The 21404-nt window shown below is 48.0% G+C and overlaps 1 protein-coding gene across 1 annotated transcript in view; it reads right to left on the bottom strand.

The window, feature by feature from the left end:
• Positions 1-21404, bottom strand: part of MEGF11 (multiple EGF-like-domains 11) — a 206854-nt gene that overhangs the window by 5066 nt on the left and 180384 nt on the right. Inside the window, exon 21 of the mRNA XM_010158263.1 lies at positions 2327-2383. Within this exon, the coding sequence (XP_010156565.1) occupies positions 2327-2383 (57 nt within the window). The remainder of the gene's footprint in view (positions 1-2326; positions 2384-21404) is intronic.

The raw sequence follows: 21404 nt of genomic DNA on the forward strand, positions 1-21404 counted from the left end.
CCCTGTCCTGGCGCCCCTGCACGGGGGGCACCCCCCAGCCAGGCCAGCATGGGGCAGGGGCTGTGGAGCTGGGGGTCTGCCCTCCTCACAGGAGAAGGGGGGGAAGCGGATGGACCAGGCCCACCACAGCCTGAACTCAGCCTTGAGCCACGGGACCCCCACACCCCCTTCCAGCAAGGTGGAACGCCCTGGGCTGGGGTCAGCAGCGCCAGGGATGAGTTCCAAGCGCAGGGCAGGCTTTCTGCAGGCAGACCGAAGAGACACTGGTGGAAAAAGACACCCTCTTTAAAGCGCATAAATATATAAAAACACAGCGCCCGCCTGCCAAGTCCTTTTGCTGACGGAATCCAATTGTTTGGGACTGGGAGGGGTGTTTTTATCTGAATGACCCAGCTTAGCAGAGGCTTTCTCTGCTCTTTCAGATGAACTGGGCTGGTCAGGGCCAACACAAGACCTGGCAGGGCAAGGAGAGCTGCACACAGGACATCGGGCACGTCACCCTGCTCCTGGTAGGAGACGCATGTGGGACCGAGAGTGCCTGGGCTGCCCCAAACCGACCTTCAGACTGGACGGTCAGAAACCTTTCGCCATCCGAAGGCGGATGCTTCTGAGAAATCTCAGCTGCTGACTACCTGCAGGTTGGCTACCGAAAAGCCCTGGCAGAGGAGGTGTGTCCCCATGCCCTGGCACCTCGCTCTTGTCAGCGCCAGCCGTGCTGGTGTGCGGCAGCTGAGCAGCCACAAAGAGCACGTCAGCTCCCCTGACAGGGCTTCTGGGCCTGATTTTTCAGCTCCTACGGAGATAAATGTGTAAAGAAAATGGCTCAGATCCTAAACAATAAACAAAATACATAGCGGCAGAAAATACATTTCACAGTTCGCTGTCGCTGTAATTCCTTTTCTCTCCTTCAGAGTCGTACCCCGCTCCCTGTGTGACTGCCTGTGGATGGGAATTCCTACTGAGTGCCTTTCAAGCAGCTTTTTAACTTTGTAAACACAGTAATTTAGTTTAAACTAATCTTGAAATTAATAGTTCCATGTAAAGAGAACAACTATGTGCTGTAATAACATTTTCTTTTTTCTGAAAAAGAGACTCACTGAAATAGCTGAAACGAGTGGATTGAGTCAAACGTAACCCCTTTTGATATTTAACGTTTAGCTTTATCAAGAGAGACTTGGTCATGGATTATTGGTTTCCTTTGGCCATTCTGGGTGATAAGGTGATGTTTTAGTGAATATTGTATCACTTTATCTTGTAAACAGCAGCTGTGAAGGGATTAGTGTTCTCTGGGCCTGGCTATAAGCTGGTCGTTGCTTTGTGCATGGCCTAGGGTTCGATATTCCTTGTTAGGTCTCGCTCTGGAACACCTCGGCCCTGGCAGAGCAGCGGGTACCCTGAACCAGCTCGGTGTGAAGGGACCGTTTTCCCCACTACTCAGCCGATACCAGCAAAGGCCATTCTGGGAAGGGGCCGTGCAGTATGTGCCTCCTTGGCTGGGGGAGGGACATTCCCAGCTCGTGTGTACAGCCACAACCGCCTGGAGTGCAGACCAAGGACCTCACCTGAAACCTGCCTGTCCCGAACGAGACACTCCCTCTTCCATCTTTTGGACCCAAGTTCAGGGTGCCCAACCCCAGCCCCGGCAAGCAGGAGCTTGTGGGAACACTGTGCCAAGGGGTCTTGTCATCCATAACTGGGATATTTTGAATGTAAACCGGGAGGACAACTGAAATCACTGGACCTTGTGCTCATGACTCATCTACGATCCCGTTTTAGCCTTGCCCTGGAGTCGATGCCCATTAATTGCTTGGTGCCAGCGTGACTGGTTAATGTACTGAGTGAGGTCTTTTCTCAGGCTCTGCTATACATCTCCTTCAGCAAAGGCCACGTAGCAGGGTCAGCTTGTTTTCTAGCGGCTTTGTTTAAGCTCAGGATGGCTAAAAGAGCCTTACGGAACTGCAACTGCACAGGCAAACGCACCAGTCTGTCATCAGAACTGCCACCAGAAAGCCCTTGTAGGCTAACAGGCACTAAAAGAACTTCCCCGGCACCTCCTGTCCCTGCAGCAAAGCCTCCCTTGTCCTAACGCCGCTTCGCCAAGGCAGGAGCCGACGGCCTCGTGAAGAAGCGTCCCAGGCCCAGACCTCTGGCTCGGGGTCAGGAGTGCTGCCCGCTGAGCTGCGCGGGCGCGTCCTGCGGGTGACGGCTCTGTCCCTCTCTGTCTGCACGGCCACTCGCCCGGGTGCTCGGGTCTCCTATCTCACCTCTTCTACGACACCCTCCTCAAACTCTTTGCCAGGGTGGCTGCAGGCACTGGATACCATACCTTTGAAGCTTTTTTCCATTATGTATGTGTTCTGACGTCTATCCATCCCACAAGCACCTGCATGAAAATGATATATAATGGAAAACAAATAAATATTTATGTAAATTGGATTGCTTTGACTACCGAGCAGCATATATTCTTTCCTCTAAACTGTACATCAAGGCCCTCATTTAGGGAGGCTCTTAAGCACATCCTCAGCTGTCAGCACGCACTCAGCTTCCGGGGGGCTTCTGTACACACCTGAAATTATGTGCTTAAGAGCTTCCTTGGAAGGGAGGGCTGTCCTGCAGCAGGGTACTGCTCATTACCAACAACAGCTGTCCATCAGGAGAACAGAAAAAAGATCAGCTGCCAATACATTCGTTACTGAAACACTAGGTTGGATCAGAAAAAGAAGCCTAAACCACAGCCTTTCAACCCTGAGTCGGCAGGCTACGCCGCATTACTCCGTGACTAATTTTAGGCTTGGTTTCACCTGTGGATAATAAGTTATTTAATTCAGAGCCTTAGATTCTAAGGTGTGTACAATCTGTCTAAATGACCTTATATGCCTTCGCTTACAAATTTGCACAGTTCAGTAGCTGGGGTGACAAATTGTTCCGAAGTGGCTGCAGCAGCCTGAAAAGGCATCGACCCAGAGCAGGTTGCCAATAGCCTTACGCAATGCTGTAAGAACCTGCTGCTCCTTACCGAGGTAGAAGGGGATGGAAACCTTTGCTGTTTTACTACTGCAAATTTTCCTAGATATCCATCAAAAGGAGAATCTAATGTAAACCTTTAAATCTGTTTAACTATAGAGTCTGATATTTCTTATTGACTAGCAAAATCAACACAGATTTTGTTACTGAGATAGAAATGTCTTTGTGGCTTATGGGATTCCCAATCGAGTAACTCAGTTACGCTGGCAAAAGGAGCCCTGCAAACAGCATGTCCCAGAGGTCTCCCAGCTATTTGTCCTTGCTTGTCCTCTGGTCTCTACAGAAAAAGCTGGCACCACCACTAGCAACGTCACTCCCTCCTCCATGACAGCCTTGGTTTTTTGCTAGAAAATCACTAAATTAGACAATAAATGTATCACTGGCACATCAAAGACAGACCCTTTGCTCCGATTCTCAGTGCCCGTCCCTGAGCGGGCAGTACATGGCTGGCTCTCCATGATGGATGGGGCTCTTTCCTTCTGGCCAAGAGCGACTCCCCCAAACCATCTGAGCACCTCCTGCTCTGTTTTCCACCACGTGCCCTGAGCCAATTCCCAGACTCAGCCCGTGAAAGCGGATGCAGAGGGCAAGGCTGACTGGGCATAGGGGGGAAGCTCTTTCACATGATGGTGTCAGCTGTGTGCTCTTTTCCCCTCCTGTATTCTTCTCGGGCAGAGTCCTGCGTGAGGAGGATGGAGCTAATTCATCCCATGGCTCACATCCACAGGGCTGGTGCTCTCTTTCCCAGCAGTGGTGCTCCCCAAGACCATTCCTGGTGATCTGAAGTCCTCCTGCCAGGGCTGAGCGGGTCTGCGGAGGCTTGGACAAGCTTCACGGGCCCATGCGCAGGCTGCCTTGGCAAGAAGCAGCTCGTACCCAGGCTGGCAGGTAAGAAGCTGGTGAGCACACAAGTGGGGTTACAGGGCAAGGGGAGCCGAACCCACCAAGAAAGAGCAGTGGCAGGGAAGAAAGAGACCCAGGCTGATCCACAGGCATTGGACACAGCATTGCTCATGGAGTGCAACAGCAATGCTGGAAGAGCCTCTGGCTTTGGAAGACTGGGCTGAACAACGTCACTCAGGACCATGATCTAGTCCTCCCCAGTAACCTTAAAATATTGACCAGGCACGTTGGAGTTGGGGGCAAAGCAAGCAGCACAGGAGAGACCCTGTAGGACAGTGTCCTCGGAACGGCTGGGATTGATGGTCAGAACAAGGACCATGGAAACAAGTGACATGGAAACAGAGGTCGCCCAGGGAACGGTTAGCTGTGCTCGTTGCACAGGCCACCCTTGCACAAGAAGGGTGCATCTGACCTGAGCATCTGATCTTTACAGAAAGGTTCCCACTGCGACTGTGAAGACCTGAGTGAAGGCTGGAGCCTTGGAGCTGCTGCGAGGTTTCAGCAATGTCAACTGGCACTTTTGGTGGCTCAGAGGGGAAGGCTCAAAACACCTTCTGAGCGTGTTTTGGTAGCTCAGCTCCATGTGAGCTCCTGCCAGTCCTATTGGAAATGCCAGGCAGGTCTGGGAGGGCTTTGGCAGCAGCAGAGATCCCTGTGCCTGCTCCGAGTAAGCCCAAACTCGCTGTGAGACCCTCCTGGAGGGCAGGCTGCTGGATTATCACAGAATTCTTCTGAGTGAACCTGCCTTGTGGTTCTCGGCCGGGTTACAGGCAGCCCGTGCCCACACCGAGCTGCAACACAGCACATTGCCAGGCTTGAGCTCGGCTCAGCGTCGCTGTAGGAAACCGACAGTCCTCGTGGGAGGATGGTGACGGAAAGGTGGGATACACCTGCTAGGGAAGATACAGGTAGGGTTGGTGCCTTGGGAGGGCTACACGACCCCTCAAATCCCTTCCCAACTGATTCCCTGTAATTTTGCCTTCAGTATTTTTTTATAAAAGAATTAAATTGTTATAATTCTGAGGGTTTTATGACCCATTTTTGTGTATTCATCACATTCCTTGAGGTGAAATGAACGATGGATACACTGTTTTTGAATGTGCAAGTACTTAAAAGCAGAAAAGCCCTAAACAGGCCAGGAATCTGGCACTTTAGGCAAGTCTAGGTTTCGGTTTGAAGCTAGATTGTCTGCCTGGCTGACATCAGTCTCGGCTGGAAATAATTTCCACACCTCTTGGCTTTGAGAAGATGCAAAGTCAGCTCTGAATCAAACTATGTGGCTTTGGTCTGCTGGAATAAATGCAGCTTGGAGTCACTCAAGATGTGCTGCAAATCACACTTTAGTGTCCGCATTAAGGTCTGCTGTTAAAAAAACATTACCGATAAAATCATTTATGTCTGCAGCCCGCTGTGCCCAGCACTCACGCTAATGAGCGTAACAACCTTTCCTGAACTCAGTGGGTGCTTGAGTGCTTCTGACTTGCTTGGAATAGGAGCTGGAAGCTGGACTCTGCAATTGCTTAATGCAGACTGGACTAGAGCAAGAGGGATTAGTCACAGAGCAAACAATTCCGGTTCTGCAACAAGAGGCAGCAAACAGAAAATGCAAAGACAAGCCATTCCTGGGAACTAGTCGTATTAGGCTGTATTGAACAGGTAGCAACACCCAGTGAAGGTGACGGAGCTGCCTCTTGGCACCACAGATTCCCCAGACTGATCTCTCCAGCACATGTCCATGAGAACTCCTGAGCAAACGTGCTCATCACAAGACTCCAACTCCGTTTAGCAGCTGATTATCTCTGGCAAAGCTCAGTATGTGAAGCTCACAAGCAGACATGCCAGCAATAAAAACACTGGCTTTGTTCTGCTCCTTGCACTTCCCAGCTGGAAAAAAACAGACCTCTGACTGCAAAAACAGGCAAAATACCTGCAGTCTGATGAGATCCACTGTGTCTCACAGATATACGTATGTATACCTATGTATATCCCAATATATGCATAGCCATGCATACACATACATCACATTCCTGGTTTTCTACATAGCTTCCTCCTGTTGGGCTCCAAGAGACACCCCTTGGTATCAGAGTGAACGTACACACCGACTTAGCTAGGTGCTACATTGGGTCCTCAGTTAAGACTGAATAGTTTTTCCAGCCTCACATGCAGCAAACGGGCTCTGGCCACCTTGCCTGTACTCTTCCCAGGAACCTGATGCTGGGTCAGCCGGACTCACGCTCGTGTTTCCCTGCCACGTGTGCTCTGTCTCCTTGATCTGTGCTGCTGTGGTGGCGTGCAGGACACGTGTCAAAAATAAGAACTGAAACGGGCCGTTCCTTTGGCCGTGAGCCCCCTCAGCGTGAGCAGCCCTTCCTCTGCTCCCTCCGAGAACATCTTTCCCTTTCCCAACAAAAGGCCTGAGGAATGAATCCTGGCGCAGCAAAGGCCAATGATGCAAACTGTGAGCAGCCAAAAGGAGTTTTCCAAAGCTGTAAAACTGCAGCCTGCAAGAGCGAGGAGAGCAAAGAGGGGTTAATTAAAGCTCTCATGTGCCCTGTACCTGCGTGATTGCCTTTATGAGATACACAAGCAAATGGAGATTACACGGCATTTCCAGAAAGCATTCTGTTGACCCTCTTTTAGACACAGACATAGGGATATATTGCTTGGAAGCGAGGAGCTGTGGTGCCAAGCACACAGAAAAGGGCTTGACACCACCAACCAGCTGAGCAGGAGTGCTCTGCTTCTGCTAGAAACACTCTGCTGGCTTCTCCTGAGCTGCCAGCCACTGCTCCTGGGTGAGGCAGCATCTCCTCCTTGGGAGCAGCTGCTTCTCTTGCTCTCCCTGAGCTGAGATCAAAGGGGAGTCTAAGCCTGGGTCCTGGGTGGCATCGAGAAGCAAGGGTTTCTCCATCAGAAGGGTCCCTGAATCCTTACATCCAGTCTGAGCACTGCAAAGTGAGGGCATGCTGCCGTTCAAAACGTGAAGTGTCCGCCTGGGGCAGCTCTGGGCTGCACCCGACTTTGAGCACAGTCGTCGATCAGAAACGCATCTCATAGGTCACACAAAAAATTAAAAAGAATGAAGAAAACTCCCTATGATTGCAGGTGTTAGAAGATGAGTGTCCCAGTTAATTTTCACAGGGATACTCTTACCATTTCCCCATTCATATTTATGACAACCGCAATTTCTAACAATCCTACAGATGTTTTGGTGAGCCTGATGCTGTTTCTCATGTTGTGGGTCCAAAGATCCTGTGCTTTGGGACCACAGCCCCAGCCGGGCAGCTGTTGGATGAAGAACCAGGGAGGTGACCAGAGGAGCTGAGGGTTTTCCATCCATCCCAAATTTGTCTTTGCCTTCCCTTTCAGTCCTCTTCCCTGCCTCCAGCTGCCTTACACATCTGCTCTCTAGAATATTTCATGGGATCACAACAGAGGAGTCATCACCTGCTATTTTAACTGTTTTTAAGGGAATCCAGCCATGGACAACACTTGGCTGCTATTCCAATTCATGAGCTAGAGCATCTGTGCCATGAAAGCTGAGGCTAATAGCAAGATGAGAAGGAGGTACATGTCCTAACTCTCCGGTAATTCCATGTATGTTGTGGTTTAAAAGTCAAGAGCCCCTGCGTGACATTATTCAGGCTTCATTTACAAGTTTACAAGTCAGATGGAGTTTTTTTGCTTTCTTCTGAAATTTGCAAATAAGTGGAATCTGCAGCTTTTGTTGCACAAAAGTAATGCCATGAAATGAAAACATTTTACAGTTTCATGTAAAAATGGCCTCGATCTGAGCAAGAATTCAACATTATGAAAGTGAGCATAGGAAAGCACTAATTTTGGTACTGAAAGGAAAAAAAATCTCATTTTTATCAGTTAGTCTGAAAGAGACATTTTGAAAGAAACAAAGAAAAAAAAGAAAAAAGTATCTGGGATACAAAATACTACAGAACAAATTGAGACTGTTTGGCTGGAGATGGCTTAGCTGAAGTCTTTATCACTCCTACGTCATTCTTACTGCAAAGGCATTTGGCATCGCTTCTGGTGGTGACGTAAAATGCATGAATGCAGGACAAACGTGGCACACGGGGAGTTCAGGACACCGCAAGAGAAAAGCAGATAAAGCCAGCAAGCAAAGCAGGAAAATGAACTTGATTTGAGGAGCGTTTGGAAATCCTCACCACCCCCGACTCTCCACGTTGCACACAGATAAGCCCAACAGCGGTTCTGCAGCTTATAATAGAGAAAATGTTAATGGCTGATAATGGTGGAAAAGGCTTGGCACTGAGCTCGGCAGTTTTGTGATTTTCCTGATGCGAGGAAGACCTGATCTTTGGAGCGAGGCATGGGGTGTGACCAAAAGAGCAGTGACAAGATGTGATGCCTGGTAGTTAATTCCTTTGCCACATGAGCTGTGAGATAGCTGACCTTAAAAATCCTGTAATACCACTTAATACTGCACTTTCCCTCATACTGCATATTTTGGTAAGATATTAGCAATCCCAGCAAAGGAAAGGGCAAATGCTTTCTGCCACTGACAAGCTAAACTCCGAGTGCTTAGATAGGAAAACAAACAGCATCCAAAGCACTAAAACTGGATAGGTTTTGAGGTAAGAGCTGCTGAAAACCCTGTTAAAACTGAATCCAGGGAGAATAAACTCAGGAAGGGCCATTAGGCTTCAGTCCTGGCTTGTTTACACCGGCTGGTGGTTCAGAACTGCCTGTAAAATGGTCACTGTATGATTAACTGGGAGATAACAGGGTGTATCACACGCTTCAGCTCCTGCCAGAGGCTCCACAGTTTTGCTAAGATGCCAGTATTTAGTGCTAAACCTTATTAAGCAGCAAGAAAAATAAAATTCCCAAATTTGAATTGTTAATTTTCTAAGTTAGACCTTAAAAAAAACCATTTATAGACAGCGATTGAACCGGGCAACCTAGGAAGGGAGACTGGAATGAATATTGACTCTGCTTCCCCAATCCATGGTCTGTGGTAAAGGAAACAATTTTCACTTCTTGATCTTTCACTACTGGCAATTCTGATTGTGAAATAAAGATAACACCAATGTTAAGGCCTTTATGAAAGGCTGATCTGGAATTGCTCTAAAGTCTACTAAAATGATTAAATTGTTTAAAAATTACTGACCTAGTTCATTCAGATAGGTGTAGGGTCTCCAGTCTGCAGTTTCTCTGTCAAGGATTTTGTTACTGAGCTGTTCAAAAAGTATGATAATGGGTTAATGCTGGAATAAACAGACAGTTCCCACCCAAGACTTCAGCCCGATGATGTCATGAATAAAAAAGGGAGATGGCTATTACCTTGGCCTCACCATTTTAGTTCTTTATCTGTAGGAATTTGACAGCTGTTCACTAGCATTAGAGAAAATCACAAAGGAAAGGCACTTCACCAAGCAATGAACACGAGCATGCTGGGAAAGGCAGGATTTCCTCGAGGAACCAGTAATCCCAACTCGAACGCCTGTGTTGACGGAGTGACATGCCAAGCAGTTTCAAAATAACTAATGAAGATGGATGGATCAAAACCACCTACATAACCATGCAGACAGGGGCTGTTTGGAACAAAGGGGGTTGCTAATGCAGCTGTATATTTAGTTAAAAGAGATGTAACGGCTACAAGAGTTCTCTCAATTCAAGGAAAATAATTGGCAACACCAAAGCATCAAGCCAGAGGGGCTCCTGTTGTGCTAAGCACGGGTGTCAATACGCTCTTGGCTGCTCTGCTGTTTTGCTGCAAGTTGAGTTGGGTGATGCTTAAACTCAGCGTCAAGGGGCGAGCATAGCGTCTGCCTGAGGGAGGGGGATTCCTGAGCACCTCTTATGGCGGTCAGCAAGAGGAGGGGGGCTGTTTTGGGGCTGCATGGCTTCACTGGGCTGGGGCACCACAGCAAAAGGGGCTCTGCAAAGCCCAGGCGAGTCCCAGCAAAGAGGGGCTGGGAATGACTGCAGTTGTTAAAGCTGCGGGGTTTTCCACCTCAACGGTTTTTCCCTTTCAGCCAGAGCTGCTAGAACTACAGCTGGTCCTGGGGAAGTGTCAGTACAAGAGCAAATCCCAATGCCACTTATGAAAAATTGAAGTTACGAAGCTATCATTGCTCTCCTGTGCCTGCTTCAGAACTGGAAAGCCATCTGCCTCTGTTTCAGTGTTCAGCTCTGTAATTTTAGACAAGAAAACACTTCACAATAAAGGAGGTTGAAATTGAAATAAAGTATGAAAATTAGCACATTTCATTTTTCCTGATCTCTCATTAATTTTTGCTTAGCTTTCACAATGGGTTTTAAGAAATGGAACAAAAAAAACCAAAACACACTTATGTGTTGAATCTGTTGGGATACAAAATCCCAGCTGGGATCCAGCACCTACAGCCAGACTCCAAAGGTATTTTCTCTGACCTTCAAAGTCCTATTTAACAGACTACAGTGCCACCACAGCCGTCCCACTTCGGGGTGCAGTAGCCTCACACTGTCCCTGTGTCTGCAGAGCACCCGCTGTCCCCAGACACAGAAGACAGCTTTGCAGGCAGCCCAGAGTCTGGGTTTTGGCCTGCAAACAGGACTTCCTTGGTGCCTCTCTGTGCTCCTGGGAATAGCTGACAGTGCACATGCCACCTGAGGGACAGGGGACACGGCCCCGTGCTCTCAGGATGTGCAGCCCCATCCCACACATCTGCTGTCACAAATATCTTCATGCTGTGCTACCAGCCCGGGAGCCCAGCGAAGGGTGAGGCGCACTGCGCAGGGTCCTGTGCAAAGAGACACGATGGACCAAACCCTGCTCCGGAGAGATCTCCTTCAAGGAAACGCAGAGGGAAAAGGATAGAAGGGTTGTCCCATGTAGCGTTCAGGGACGCTGCTCTGTGCCATGTAACACAGACAAACTCAGGGGCAGGGAGGGCAGTCACCGGGTAAAAGGCTTTAAGCCAGTCAAGTCTGCTGCAAGGAACAGGGAATAACCGTGTCATGGTAGGTGGAGAAATACAGCAGGAAGGAGAAACGCTGGACCAAGGGAGGCGAGGAGGGAATTGAGCTGGGAAGCCGTGCAGCTCCTTTGCCCTTTGGTTTAGGTAGCGGCCACACTGAGGAAGGTTTAGGGTCAGGAAAACTCAGGCAAAATTTCCTCTGTAAAAAGGGCAGGGGGAGCCAGCAGGATCCTCCCAGCCTGCCAAAGCTTCTGCGAGCTTCCCCAGGGCTGGGCCACTGAGGATAAAGCTGCAGAGCTCAGCAGCCTCTGCCTTATCTCTAAGGAAAGCACCTGCAAATACTCCTCTCTACCTGGAGCACCACGTTGAGCACAACTGCACTCTAAGTTACAAACTGCACGCTGACCCTCGGGAGCTTTTATCTGATTGCAGAAACTGGGTTTCATTTGGGGGAAGATCCGTAACAACCAGAGGCAAAACCTTGCCCACACTGACTGAATCCTGCCGATTGAATTCCATTGATTCAGGATGCAGAAAGCGGTCTGATGTGTTTTTACACCAAACGTAATCTGCCCTGGCTTAAACAGACACGGGAGAAACCACGGTGCGAGCACAGCACAGACACGGGAGACAGCCCTGGCCGAAAAGGCTGAGCACGCAGACACGCGGAACGTTGGGTCTCTACAAGGAACTGCACGGGATCTTTACAGTTATTCAGCTGAAGCTTTTACACAAACACGTTTCACCCTCTGCAAAGCACGTAACTGCTCCAAACGGGCTGAACTCCAGCCTGGAAGAAAGGTTCAGGAGACAGAAGAGCGCAAACTCACTGACCACACACACAGGGATGCATGTATATACGTAACACACGTATATAAAGCATACGCACAGGCACACACGTGGACAAAGGCAGGTTAATGCCAGCACACCAAAAAGAGCCCGTTTCAAACCCATCTGCACGCCAGGCTCCGGCTGAAGGAGACCCTGCTGCTGAGCCACCAGCACTGACCTTGCAACAGGCATTAATTCACGGCGGTTCTGTGCGGGAAGGGAAGCCAGAGGAGCACAACGGTCCCTTGGGGCCCTACGGTCCACGAATCTCACCTCAGACAGCACCAGCAGCACAGTGATAGCTCTATCAACTGCCTCGTCCTGTTCTCATTTTCTGTCTCTCTATACCCCACCCGGGTAACATGTCATCAGCTTGGCACCAGCCACTCTCCTCAAGGACATACCCAGCGCAGTGAGAAAGTTGATAAAGCTGTTTGTCTGCAACATTTCTAGAGCAATCATTGCCCAGGAGCGGTAGCTGTGACTGCACATCTTGCTCCTGGCATGGGCTGTGCATCTGGCATCTCCCAGCTGACAACACGGGAGTCATTTCTTTAGAGTTCAGCAGCTCCTGGTACTCCCCAAAACTGGGAACATGAACAGCAGCTCCATGGCAGGGTTGGACGGGGCAGCCAGGACAAACAAGTGATGGCAAGGCGGTGAGAAGTAGATCGCTTCGGTGTTTGGTCGCGGAGGAAGGAAGCTGACGGTCCTGGCCCTACACTCGGCCCGGGTGAATCAGCGTGGCCCCACCAACAGCACCCTCAGCTTTCATCAGCAGAGCACACAGCTTTTCATGTCAAAACTTGCAGCAGGAACACAAATGCTAATTTTCAGTCCAGCTGCACCACTTAGATCACATTTATTAAGGTCTTTGAGTTCTATTAAAAGTTGTGTTTTTGCAGGATTTATAAATGAGCTCACAAACCTAAAATTTGGCATGAAGAGCTGAGGGCTAGAATTGATTTTTTTAAAATTAAATGATTTGGGGACATTTCTAAGTTTTTCAGAATGCAGTAATTATGAAGAAATGTGATTATAGCTCTTTGTGCTACTATAATTTCTTAACACACTATAATTTAACTTTTTTTTTAAGATAGAAGATACTTCATTTTTTAGCGTGAAGCAAAATTGCTTTTCTAGAGGAAAAAATACTTCATAGTAAGTTTATCCACTAAAAATCCTAACTTGTAATTTTAGCAATTTGGTTAAACCTACCTCCTATCTGGCAACCTCTCCTTTAAGATAAACGAGATGCCAGCACGAGCAAAGTCCTCCTCTGCCCACCTGAAATAGCCCGACAGATCACTGCAGCAGGTTGATCACCAAATGCCATTTGTTGGTTTTCTAGGCTGTAGCTCAGGTTCTCCAAGAAGCTCGTGGCGATTAAGCAAACGAGCTCTGGCAGGAACTCCATCACACCTTTATCCTCCAGGATAGCAGCTGATTGGAGTTTTGCCATTAACTTCCCTGACTACTGACTTCAGGTTTCCATGGGCCCAGCACAGGTTTCTCAGATTTAGGTGACCATCTTGAACACTCCGCAGCGATTCTGTATTTGCAGTCTTCCTTTTTCCTGGGCAAGTTTTAGTCAAAGGTACTTTAATGATGCTTTCTGTGGTTGGATTCCTTTTTTATTAGCGGGGTGACATCCAGTCAGACCATTCCCAGTGGCCTCTGTTTTGCAGCTTCTAGTTTTATGTGAAGTCTGGTAGAATTTATAACTTCCTTTAATAGATGTGAATCTGCTGGCTTTGAAAATTCAGGACACCTAATAATTGATGTTTATGATGTCTGTAGAAACCAGCAACACCTGGGCTGCAGCTGCGATGCGCTTCTCCTCTGGTAAGGAGTGAGGGTGGAATTAAGAGCCCTGCAAAAGTGCAAGGTGAGAATCCTCCGTTTGCTCGTGACGTACCAGTGTGGTAGCCTCATGCTTTATACGTGGTATTTTCCACATGCTTTTGCAGCCTTTTGTAAAAGGGAGATATATTCCTACACTCATGTACGATCCAAAACCTCAAATACACAGCTGATGTTGGAGCGCTGAGAGTGGTTTTGTGAATGGTCCCACCGAATGAAAAATACATCTTCAGCATTTGAAAGTTTGTTCTGTAAGTCAAACAATGAGTGCACCGATGTGAAAACACAGGGAGGGAGGTAAGTCCATATCTCTATTTGTCTGCTTTGGAAAAAAATGGTGCAGTAACTCTGTGGCACAATTTCTCTTGAGTTCACGTAAGGTGCTCCTTGCAGCATTGTTACTATTTGCTGCTGCGCATGTCATAAGAATAAAGGCAAAACCTACTCATAGGACCTAATAAGCCAAGGTCAAATTTTGGCTTCCCTTAAACTGATAGTAAGATACCTATTGACTTCAGCAGAAGCGTTTCAGCCAAGCTGCCTTTGCAAGCTCTTCACGGGGGAAGAGCATCTACTTGAGGCAAGGTGCTGGTAGTTAACAACTTGCCCTGAGATGCAGGAGCCTCTGCCTCCTCCTTCAGCCCAGAAATAGAGAGTCGTTCTCCTGGACCTTGTGCAGGGACAAGGCTCAGCCCTACCAACTCCTGTGGCAGCTGGAGCAGGCTTCAGGGACACGGGGCTGGAAGGGTTTGAGCGCTGAGTGCCTGAGTCCAGCTGCCTTTTACTGCGAGCACCCAGGCACCTAATCACCTACACAGCTGATCAAGCTCCATTTTAACAGTAATCAGATTTCTTTGTGCCATTAGTCTTGCTGGGAAGCTATTCCAAAATCTCACTGATCTGATGTTAGAAATCTCATTTCCAGCCTTGATGCATTCATGGCCAGTTCATCCTCATTTGTTCTTCTGCCAGCTCTGTCATCTAACTTAAATAGCTCTTCTCCCTCCTGGTGTTTACCCCGCTTTATTTATAGATGGCAATCATACTCCCTCTCAGCCTTCATATTGCTAGATAAAAGCAGCCAACCCTTTTTTAGTCTCTTCTCAAACGCTCCCCCTTATCCTCCCACTTGCTTCTGCCTGCACGCATCCCAGCCCGAGCGCTCCGCTGGCACAACTAACCACTCCCATACGCACCCAGAGGATTTCAGTGCCTTCCCTCGCACTCGTCCCTCAGCAGCTTCCAAGTTTTTACCTTCAGGACGTGCATAGGGTCCTGAGCAGTGGTCAAATGTCAGGGAAATGAGGAGGTGAGACACCTTCCCCCTGGTCCTAGGAGAGATGCGGGAAGGCTTGGCACTGCTCGTTTCCTGTGACGACAGACCAGTCTCACAGACCATGGTCCTCAGCGCAGTGCTGGGCCTCTCAGCTCCTGCTGTCAGCCATCCCTGCCTTCCTTGCTTCCGTAGGGACGTACCCACTGTGCAGTAACAGCAGCAGGGTCAGTGACTGTGGCCAGGCCTGGGACGGCTGTGCTGGGGCCCTGCGGACAGGCTGACCCTTGCTGCGCCGGTCCAGGGCTGGGAGAGGAAAGCAGAGACAGCAGGAAAGAAAACAGGAAGGAGACATGTATGGTTGGGTGTGAAAGGAGAATAGGAGAAGGGATATGGGAGGAAAACAGGAAAGCGAGGTGGGGAGAACACCATGGGAAGTGGAGAGAAAAGGCAAAACAAGACACAGAAAGAGAGAAGAGGGCAAGGGGAGTACACGAGAGAAAAAGGCTTCTCCAGCTGGAGCAGGGCTGCATCTCGCCGTGGCCCTGTGTTTGTCCCTTTGCCCAAGCTGTGTCTCTGAAAGAAGTGACAGAGGAATGGCTCCAGCCCATCGCCTCAGGGCATGATCTCCTTTGAGCACAGGGTGACACATCCAGGGCTCTGGCTCAGCAGCTCAGAGATGCCTCTGCCTTTTATGTTTTTTTCACTTTGCATCTGGCTCCTTCGTGAGCCCAGCTGGCACTATGCAGCAATGAATCCTCCGCGTACAGCTTGTGCACACTTCCCTGCAGGAAGTGGGAATGGCACCAGGCAATCTGAGTTGGAAACTGGCTCAGGCAGCCGTGAGGGGCTCTATGTGCTCTTTTGTCTTCCTTGGCCGGAGAACTGCATAGGCAGAAGCAGCAGTTTGGGCCATCCTCAGCTAGTGAGTACTGCAAAGCATCCTCGTGAAGAAGTAAGATGGGGGGAGATCTGTCAGGAAATAGCAGGCCACGTATTTTGATAAGTGCTTGGAGAATACCAGATCCATTGCTTTTTCTTTTTTCTTTTTTTTTTTTTCCCAGGTTTTTAGGTTTTATCTTTTCAGGTTGCCCAGAGAAGCTGTGGATGCCCCATCCCTGGAAGTGTCCAAGGCCAGGCTGGATGAGGCTTGGAGCAACCTGGTCTAGTGGAAGGTGTCCCTGCCCATGGCCGGGGGGTTGGAACTGGATGGGCTTTAAGGTCCCTTCCAACCCAAACCATTCTGTGATTCTATGATTGTTTTCTGAATATCAGGACAATCTGCTGACTGACCACCCATAGCCAGTACTACAGCAGGGGGAACAGCTTCAAGGCAAGTCCAAATGCACCGCTTGGGTTTTAGACCTTTTCAGCAGCTTAATATTTGAGGTAGCTCTGTGACAAGATGGTACTGCAGGCTGGGAAATCAAGATAGGTGCTTGCTTTGACCTTTTCTGAATTCATTTAAATTACTTCAACAGGATTAGTGGTCCAGACCCGCACTCTGGTTGTTCAGCCTAAATTTGACATTATGAGCATTTGTACTTTCAATTTGGGGAGAAAAAAAGCATGATGCAAGAAGGGACTATCTACATCAGAAAACATATTTACACATCTGTCTAAACTTTCCTCTGAGAAATCTCTGGAGCCAGTCTTTTTATTACATTTTAATGAGATTTTCTTTTAATAACCAAGAAATGACTTAGAGGAGCACATATAGAAATATTTTTGCATACTCTGTCTCATAGAACAGTGTCTCTTTTGCATTTGTTCTCATGGCTTTCCAGTTAGCAGAGCTACATTTGGATTACAGTGACGCAGCCTGCGAGTACCATAATTCCGGAAGCGAACAGCCTTGATTAAATCAATTATATTTCCTTTTTCCTCTCCTCCCTACCTTTTGTCCCACCTTGGCTTATTAAGGCTCTAATTGAAGAGCTGTCCTACCACAGCTAAATCAATTTCTAACGTGGTGCATTGAGTAGTAGTGTAGCCCATGAATGGTCATAGGGAATCAATAGCAACATGTGGTAAAAAGGTACTCCTGGATGTTCAAGCAATACAGTCTGAGTAGGTACACTGCAGAGCTGTAACTAACAGCAGAGCTCTCGGAATGCCCCTGGACGAGAACAGTGCACAGAAACACCCCAGATACCTTCTTGCATCTCTCTGCTTGTCTGTGTCTGCAGGAAATTTGTGTGTACTTATCTGGGAAACCATGATATAGCAAAGTTAGATTACTGACTTAATGCTTCATTGATTTACTTTTGTTATATTAATGGATAATTACAATTATCTAGTTATTTATCTTTCTGAGGAGCAAACATACCTTATAGTTGCTAAGGCACAGAGGCTTATTGACCCAGCCTGGCATATTCTGAAACTCGTGACCATGCACAGAGCTTATGAAGACACAGGCAGGGGAATGCAGACCCTTCTGGGTCTGTTAGAGCTACGTTGGCAGGAACTGCTACGCTGGGGGTTTAAATAATGCTGGCAGACAACAGGATCCAACAGGCATTGCTTTGGTTGATTTCCTTGAACTGATAAGAACATTGCTACAGTGGGGTGGGATAATATCTACCTTACTGGAGCTGTTTCCATCCAGATTACTGGTAAAGAAGCGTGAAGTCACACCACATGAGAGAGTGTGGTAGCTTGGATTGGAAAAACAATGTACACTGCCGCTACCTTGAGATACATCTGGGAAGAAAACAAGTCATCACAAAATACTTTTGGAACCATAATGATTCTTAAGAAACTGAAAACGTGCTAGAGACCACCTAGTTTGGAAAACTGTTGCTAGAGTATTGGGTGTTATAAAACATCTCTAGATAAAATCTATCCTGCATTATCATGGTGTGAAGTTCTTAACTAAGAGCACTAAGTATAAGATAAAAAAGCAAAATATTTAATTAATACAGTGTTATCTTTTTGAACATCTTAATAAAGTAATTCCTGACAGTCCAGCTGCTTTGCAGGTAAGGGAAGAAATGTAAAACTTGGGAAAAGGATGGTCTGCAACAGTTTCATCCCTAAACACATGTAAGAGCTGCTGATGAGAATAACCCTTGTAGTTATGAAACACTTAGTTGAAATTTAATGTAGTTAGTGTTAGAAACCAAGGTGCTAGAACCATACCAAAACATTCTACGTAACTTCTTGTGCAGAGGCTTAGAAAAAAAGAAAGCTGCAGCACTGAAAGGCAAACTCGGGCAGTCACATCGTTACACTTAGAAACATTTTATCTATTTCCTCGCTTCAACTTATGAACACATTTACCAAACAAAATAATTTACCAAGAAAGGCATCATATTTATACTGGCAGTTCTAATGAAAACATCAATCCCAATCAGGTTCCAGCTTAATAACAAATAGATACATATTTTGAAGCACTGTCAGAAGAAAGGATGAAAAATTTAAATTGAAGCAGCACCATTTAAACAGTCAAGCCCTGTAAGAAGTAAATTAATGGGTTAGTTTTAATAAACAATGGGCTTAAAGTTTAGGCAGAAAGGTTAGTTATAGGAAAGGCCTTCCCATGGAAAGGGTCCTGCAGTGCTGGGGTGGCTGCTTGTCCGCATCACCGGGGATCTTTGATGGAGGCTGGCAGCAGATGGAGGAGGAAGGACACGGACCTGGCTGGCACTGGCTGTGGGAGGGGGGCACCCAGCCACCACCAGCCCTCTCCTTGCCCTCCGTGCTTGCATTCCTGTGAACATGCACTTTGCTTTGCTGACATCTTGTGGAGATCTAGATTTAGCTTAATTTACTGCCAAATATCCTTTTTCAAATAAGGGGTTTTATCTGCAGGGTGTCTATTACGCGAGTGCTGGGGCACAGAGCTAGGAGAGGGAACTGCACACGTGTATCTGACCGAGCACTTATTTTCTGCTGAAACACACAGAGCAATTTTTGAGGTCAGCTCTATTTGGTAGCAAGTGCAGAATCTTTTAGTTCTAGCTATTTTCTGAGGTTATTGCCAACAAAGATTTCGGATCAGGATGTGATTCCAGAATTAAAGTCTTTGCATTTAACTTCCTTCAGCTAGCCACTGCCCAGCACAGCAGCCAGGCATTTTCCATCTCCCCTAACTGTAACCCTGTGATATTTGCAATAGAATTAACAAGGAACAGCTATCTCTTGGGGTCTGCAAATGAGAACTGGGGCTGGAACCCAAACTCCACGATCAGTGTATGCCCATTGCAAACGCAGCTGCTCACACACAGCCTTGAACCTGCTGGGGAGGGATTGGCAGCTGACAGGGGGAGCAGAGCTCGTCCACCCTTCTCACAACCTGCGGTCCCAGTTAAATATAGACCATGTCCCTCTGCTTCGTAGGTGAGTGATGATGGCTGAGTCACACCAGCTCTCAGCTCTGCCTTCCCCTGCCCTTATCTGCCAAGCCCTCGCTCAGCTGCGGGCAAGAAGGACCAGCTCGAAGGAGAAGGGGCACGGTCTGCTGCCTCTGCTGTGCGATAAGAGGGCACATACCCGCGGTTCCTGCGAGCAGCTGACACGGTACGAGTTCACACCCAGCTTATCTGGCCGTAGCTTGTTCTGTGTGCCCGGAATGAGCTGAAGGAAAACTCTACCAGCCTGCCCTACTACTTAGCACAGTGCTGAATTAATGAAACTGCGCTCCTACAGAAGTCTGCGTCACCAAAAACCTTTCCTCCCCTCATTGCATGCAGCACCATATACTCAGAATTACTCCTTCGACACAGTTCCATTTGGTCGATACTTAAGTACCCACCCAGGCTGATTTACCTTGATAGCACAGTCCATTTTCTACACATTTATTCATGAAGCTCTTATAACTGCTGGCTGGAAATACATCAAATTCAAATCTAATGCTATCCCAGTTAAAAAAAAAAAAACCCTCTCTTCCCAAAGATGAGCATCTGAATCTGCTCTGAACAGTAAGCAGACTTAAATGCCTAAAAGAAAGGGAATGATTAAATTAAAGCAAACCAAAAACCCCCAAAGGTTATGCTAATATTAACATGGAGAGATCAGGCCTGTGAAGGGGTCCACGAGGGCAGAGTCCTGCTGTGAGCCCCTCAAGCCTGTGGCTGTGCTCCAGTGCAAGACCCGTGAGGTCTGGGTGGAGGCCAGAAGGCTCTATCACTTGAAAGACTGAGCTTCTGCTCTGAGCCAGGGCTGTGGGGTGATGCAAAAAGCTTTGGTCCCTGTCCTGCAGCGGCGGCAGGACAGCACAGTGTGGAAACTGGGCACGAGGCCGGCCATGAAAAAAGGGAGTAAGCAAGCAGTCTGCAGTAAATACTAACCCAGATACCTCAAGCTGCAAAATAGAACTGTTTTCTTCTTCTTTTTGTGTGCATTTTCTCCACCCCTACAGAGCAACAGTCGGGTAGCTGAAGGCTGCAAGCAGGAGGGTTCACTCTGCCACCTCCTACTACACATCATCTGCAGATCGTTTCTGCAAGTGTCTTCTCTGGGCTGCAGATCCACGAGGCTCTGTCTGTATTGAGCTTTGCTTAGGATTTTGCTCTCAGCAGAGGATTCACCCATACCAGGAAGTTTGTTGAGATCTTGATAAGACCTCAAGCATCACTTCAGCCCATAACCACATCCCGGTGAAAGTCCTGAGAAGAAATCTCTGCTGCTCTCCAGCACCAGCACGTAGTTTTCCCCTTTGTCGCCATGTCCTTGAGTTAACCAACTGTGCTTTGGAATGTTCTGTTGGATGCAATGTACCGTCCTCATGCTGCGGAGCACCGTTTTGATTTCAGGCTAATTTGGGAACGTCTGCTCTGAGATCCAAGTGCTGTGGTTAAGCTTTCCCAGCATGGCTGGTTTGCTTTCCCACTGGCTGCTGGGCAGAGTGTGTGTTTTGCTGCCACGTCCTTCATCCACAAACACAAGAGTCTAAGGGCTACCCAGGGGGTTCCCCTTCCTTATAATCTCTCCCACACATATGCACGGATTATCAGCATCAGAAGAGCTGAAGACGTAAAGACCAAAAACATCCTCCAGGAATAAATGAATGTGCTGGAAGAAATTACTGCCTCCAGGAGCTAGGGATCTGCGACTCTATTCAGAAACAACAACAAACACCACTGTCCTAAAAAGATTAAACAAGCAAAATAACAACAGTGGTGATTTAGGATAGCCATAATGGTACGGACCCATAGAGGGCTGGATGCTGCAGTCATTGTTCAGGTGGAATTCCTGCCAAAGTCCATGTGTTTACATGGAATTATATTAATTGGACAAGTACATCTGCAGAGTATTCTGCCCTTAATGCACTCCAGTTGAGGCTGAAATCCCTGTTACCTCTATGTAATACTGCTGCTGCCCTTCAGCGTCCTCTGCAGCGCTGAATGCACACATGCACTCATGTACACACGTGTTGCTCTTGCCATCCAGCCATGCTACGAGCCTCTACTCTTATCTGAGATCGTCTCAGTGTCCACCACCCCATTTTCTGCTGGGGAAGATGCACGTCAGCACCTTTTGCTGCTTTTCTGCTCTATGGAAGTGAAAAGCTGAAAACAGCATTGGTGAGGCCGAAGCTGGGAAGGTTACCGGTGGGTAGAAAGTTTCCG

This window comes from Eurypyga helias, unplaced genomic scaffold (genome assembly GCF_000690775.1).
Source record: "Eurypyga helias isolate BGI_N326 unplaced genomic scaffold, ASM69077v1 scaffold4039, whole genome shotgun sequence".
NCBI classification, from domain to species: domain Eukaryota; kingdom Metazoa; phylum Chordata; class Aves; order Eurypygiformes; family Eurypygidae; genus Eurypyga; species Eurypyga helias.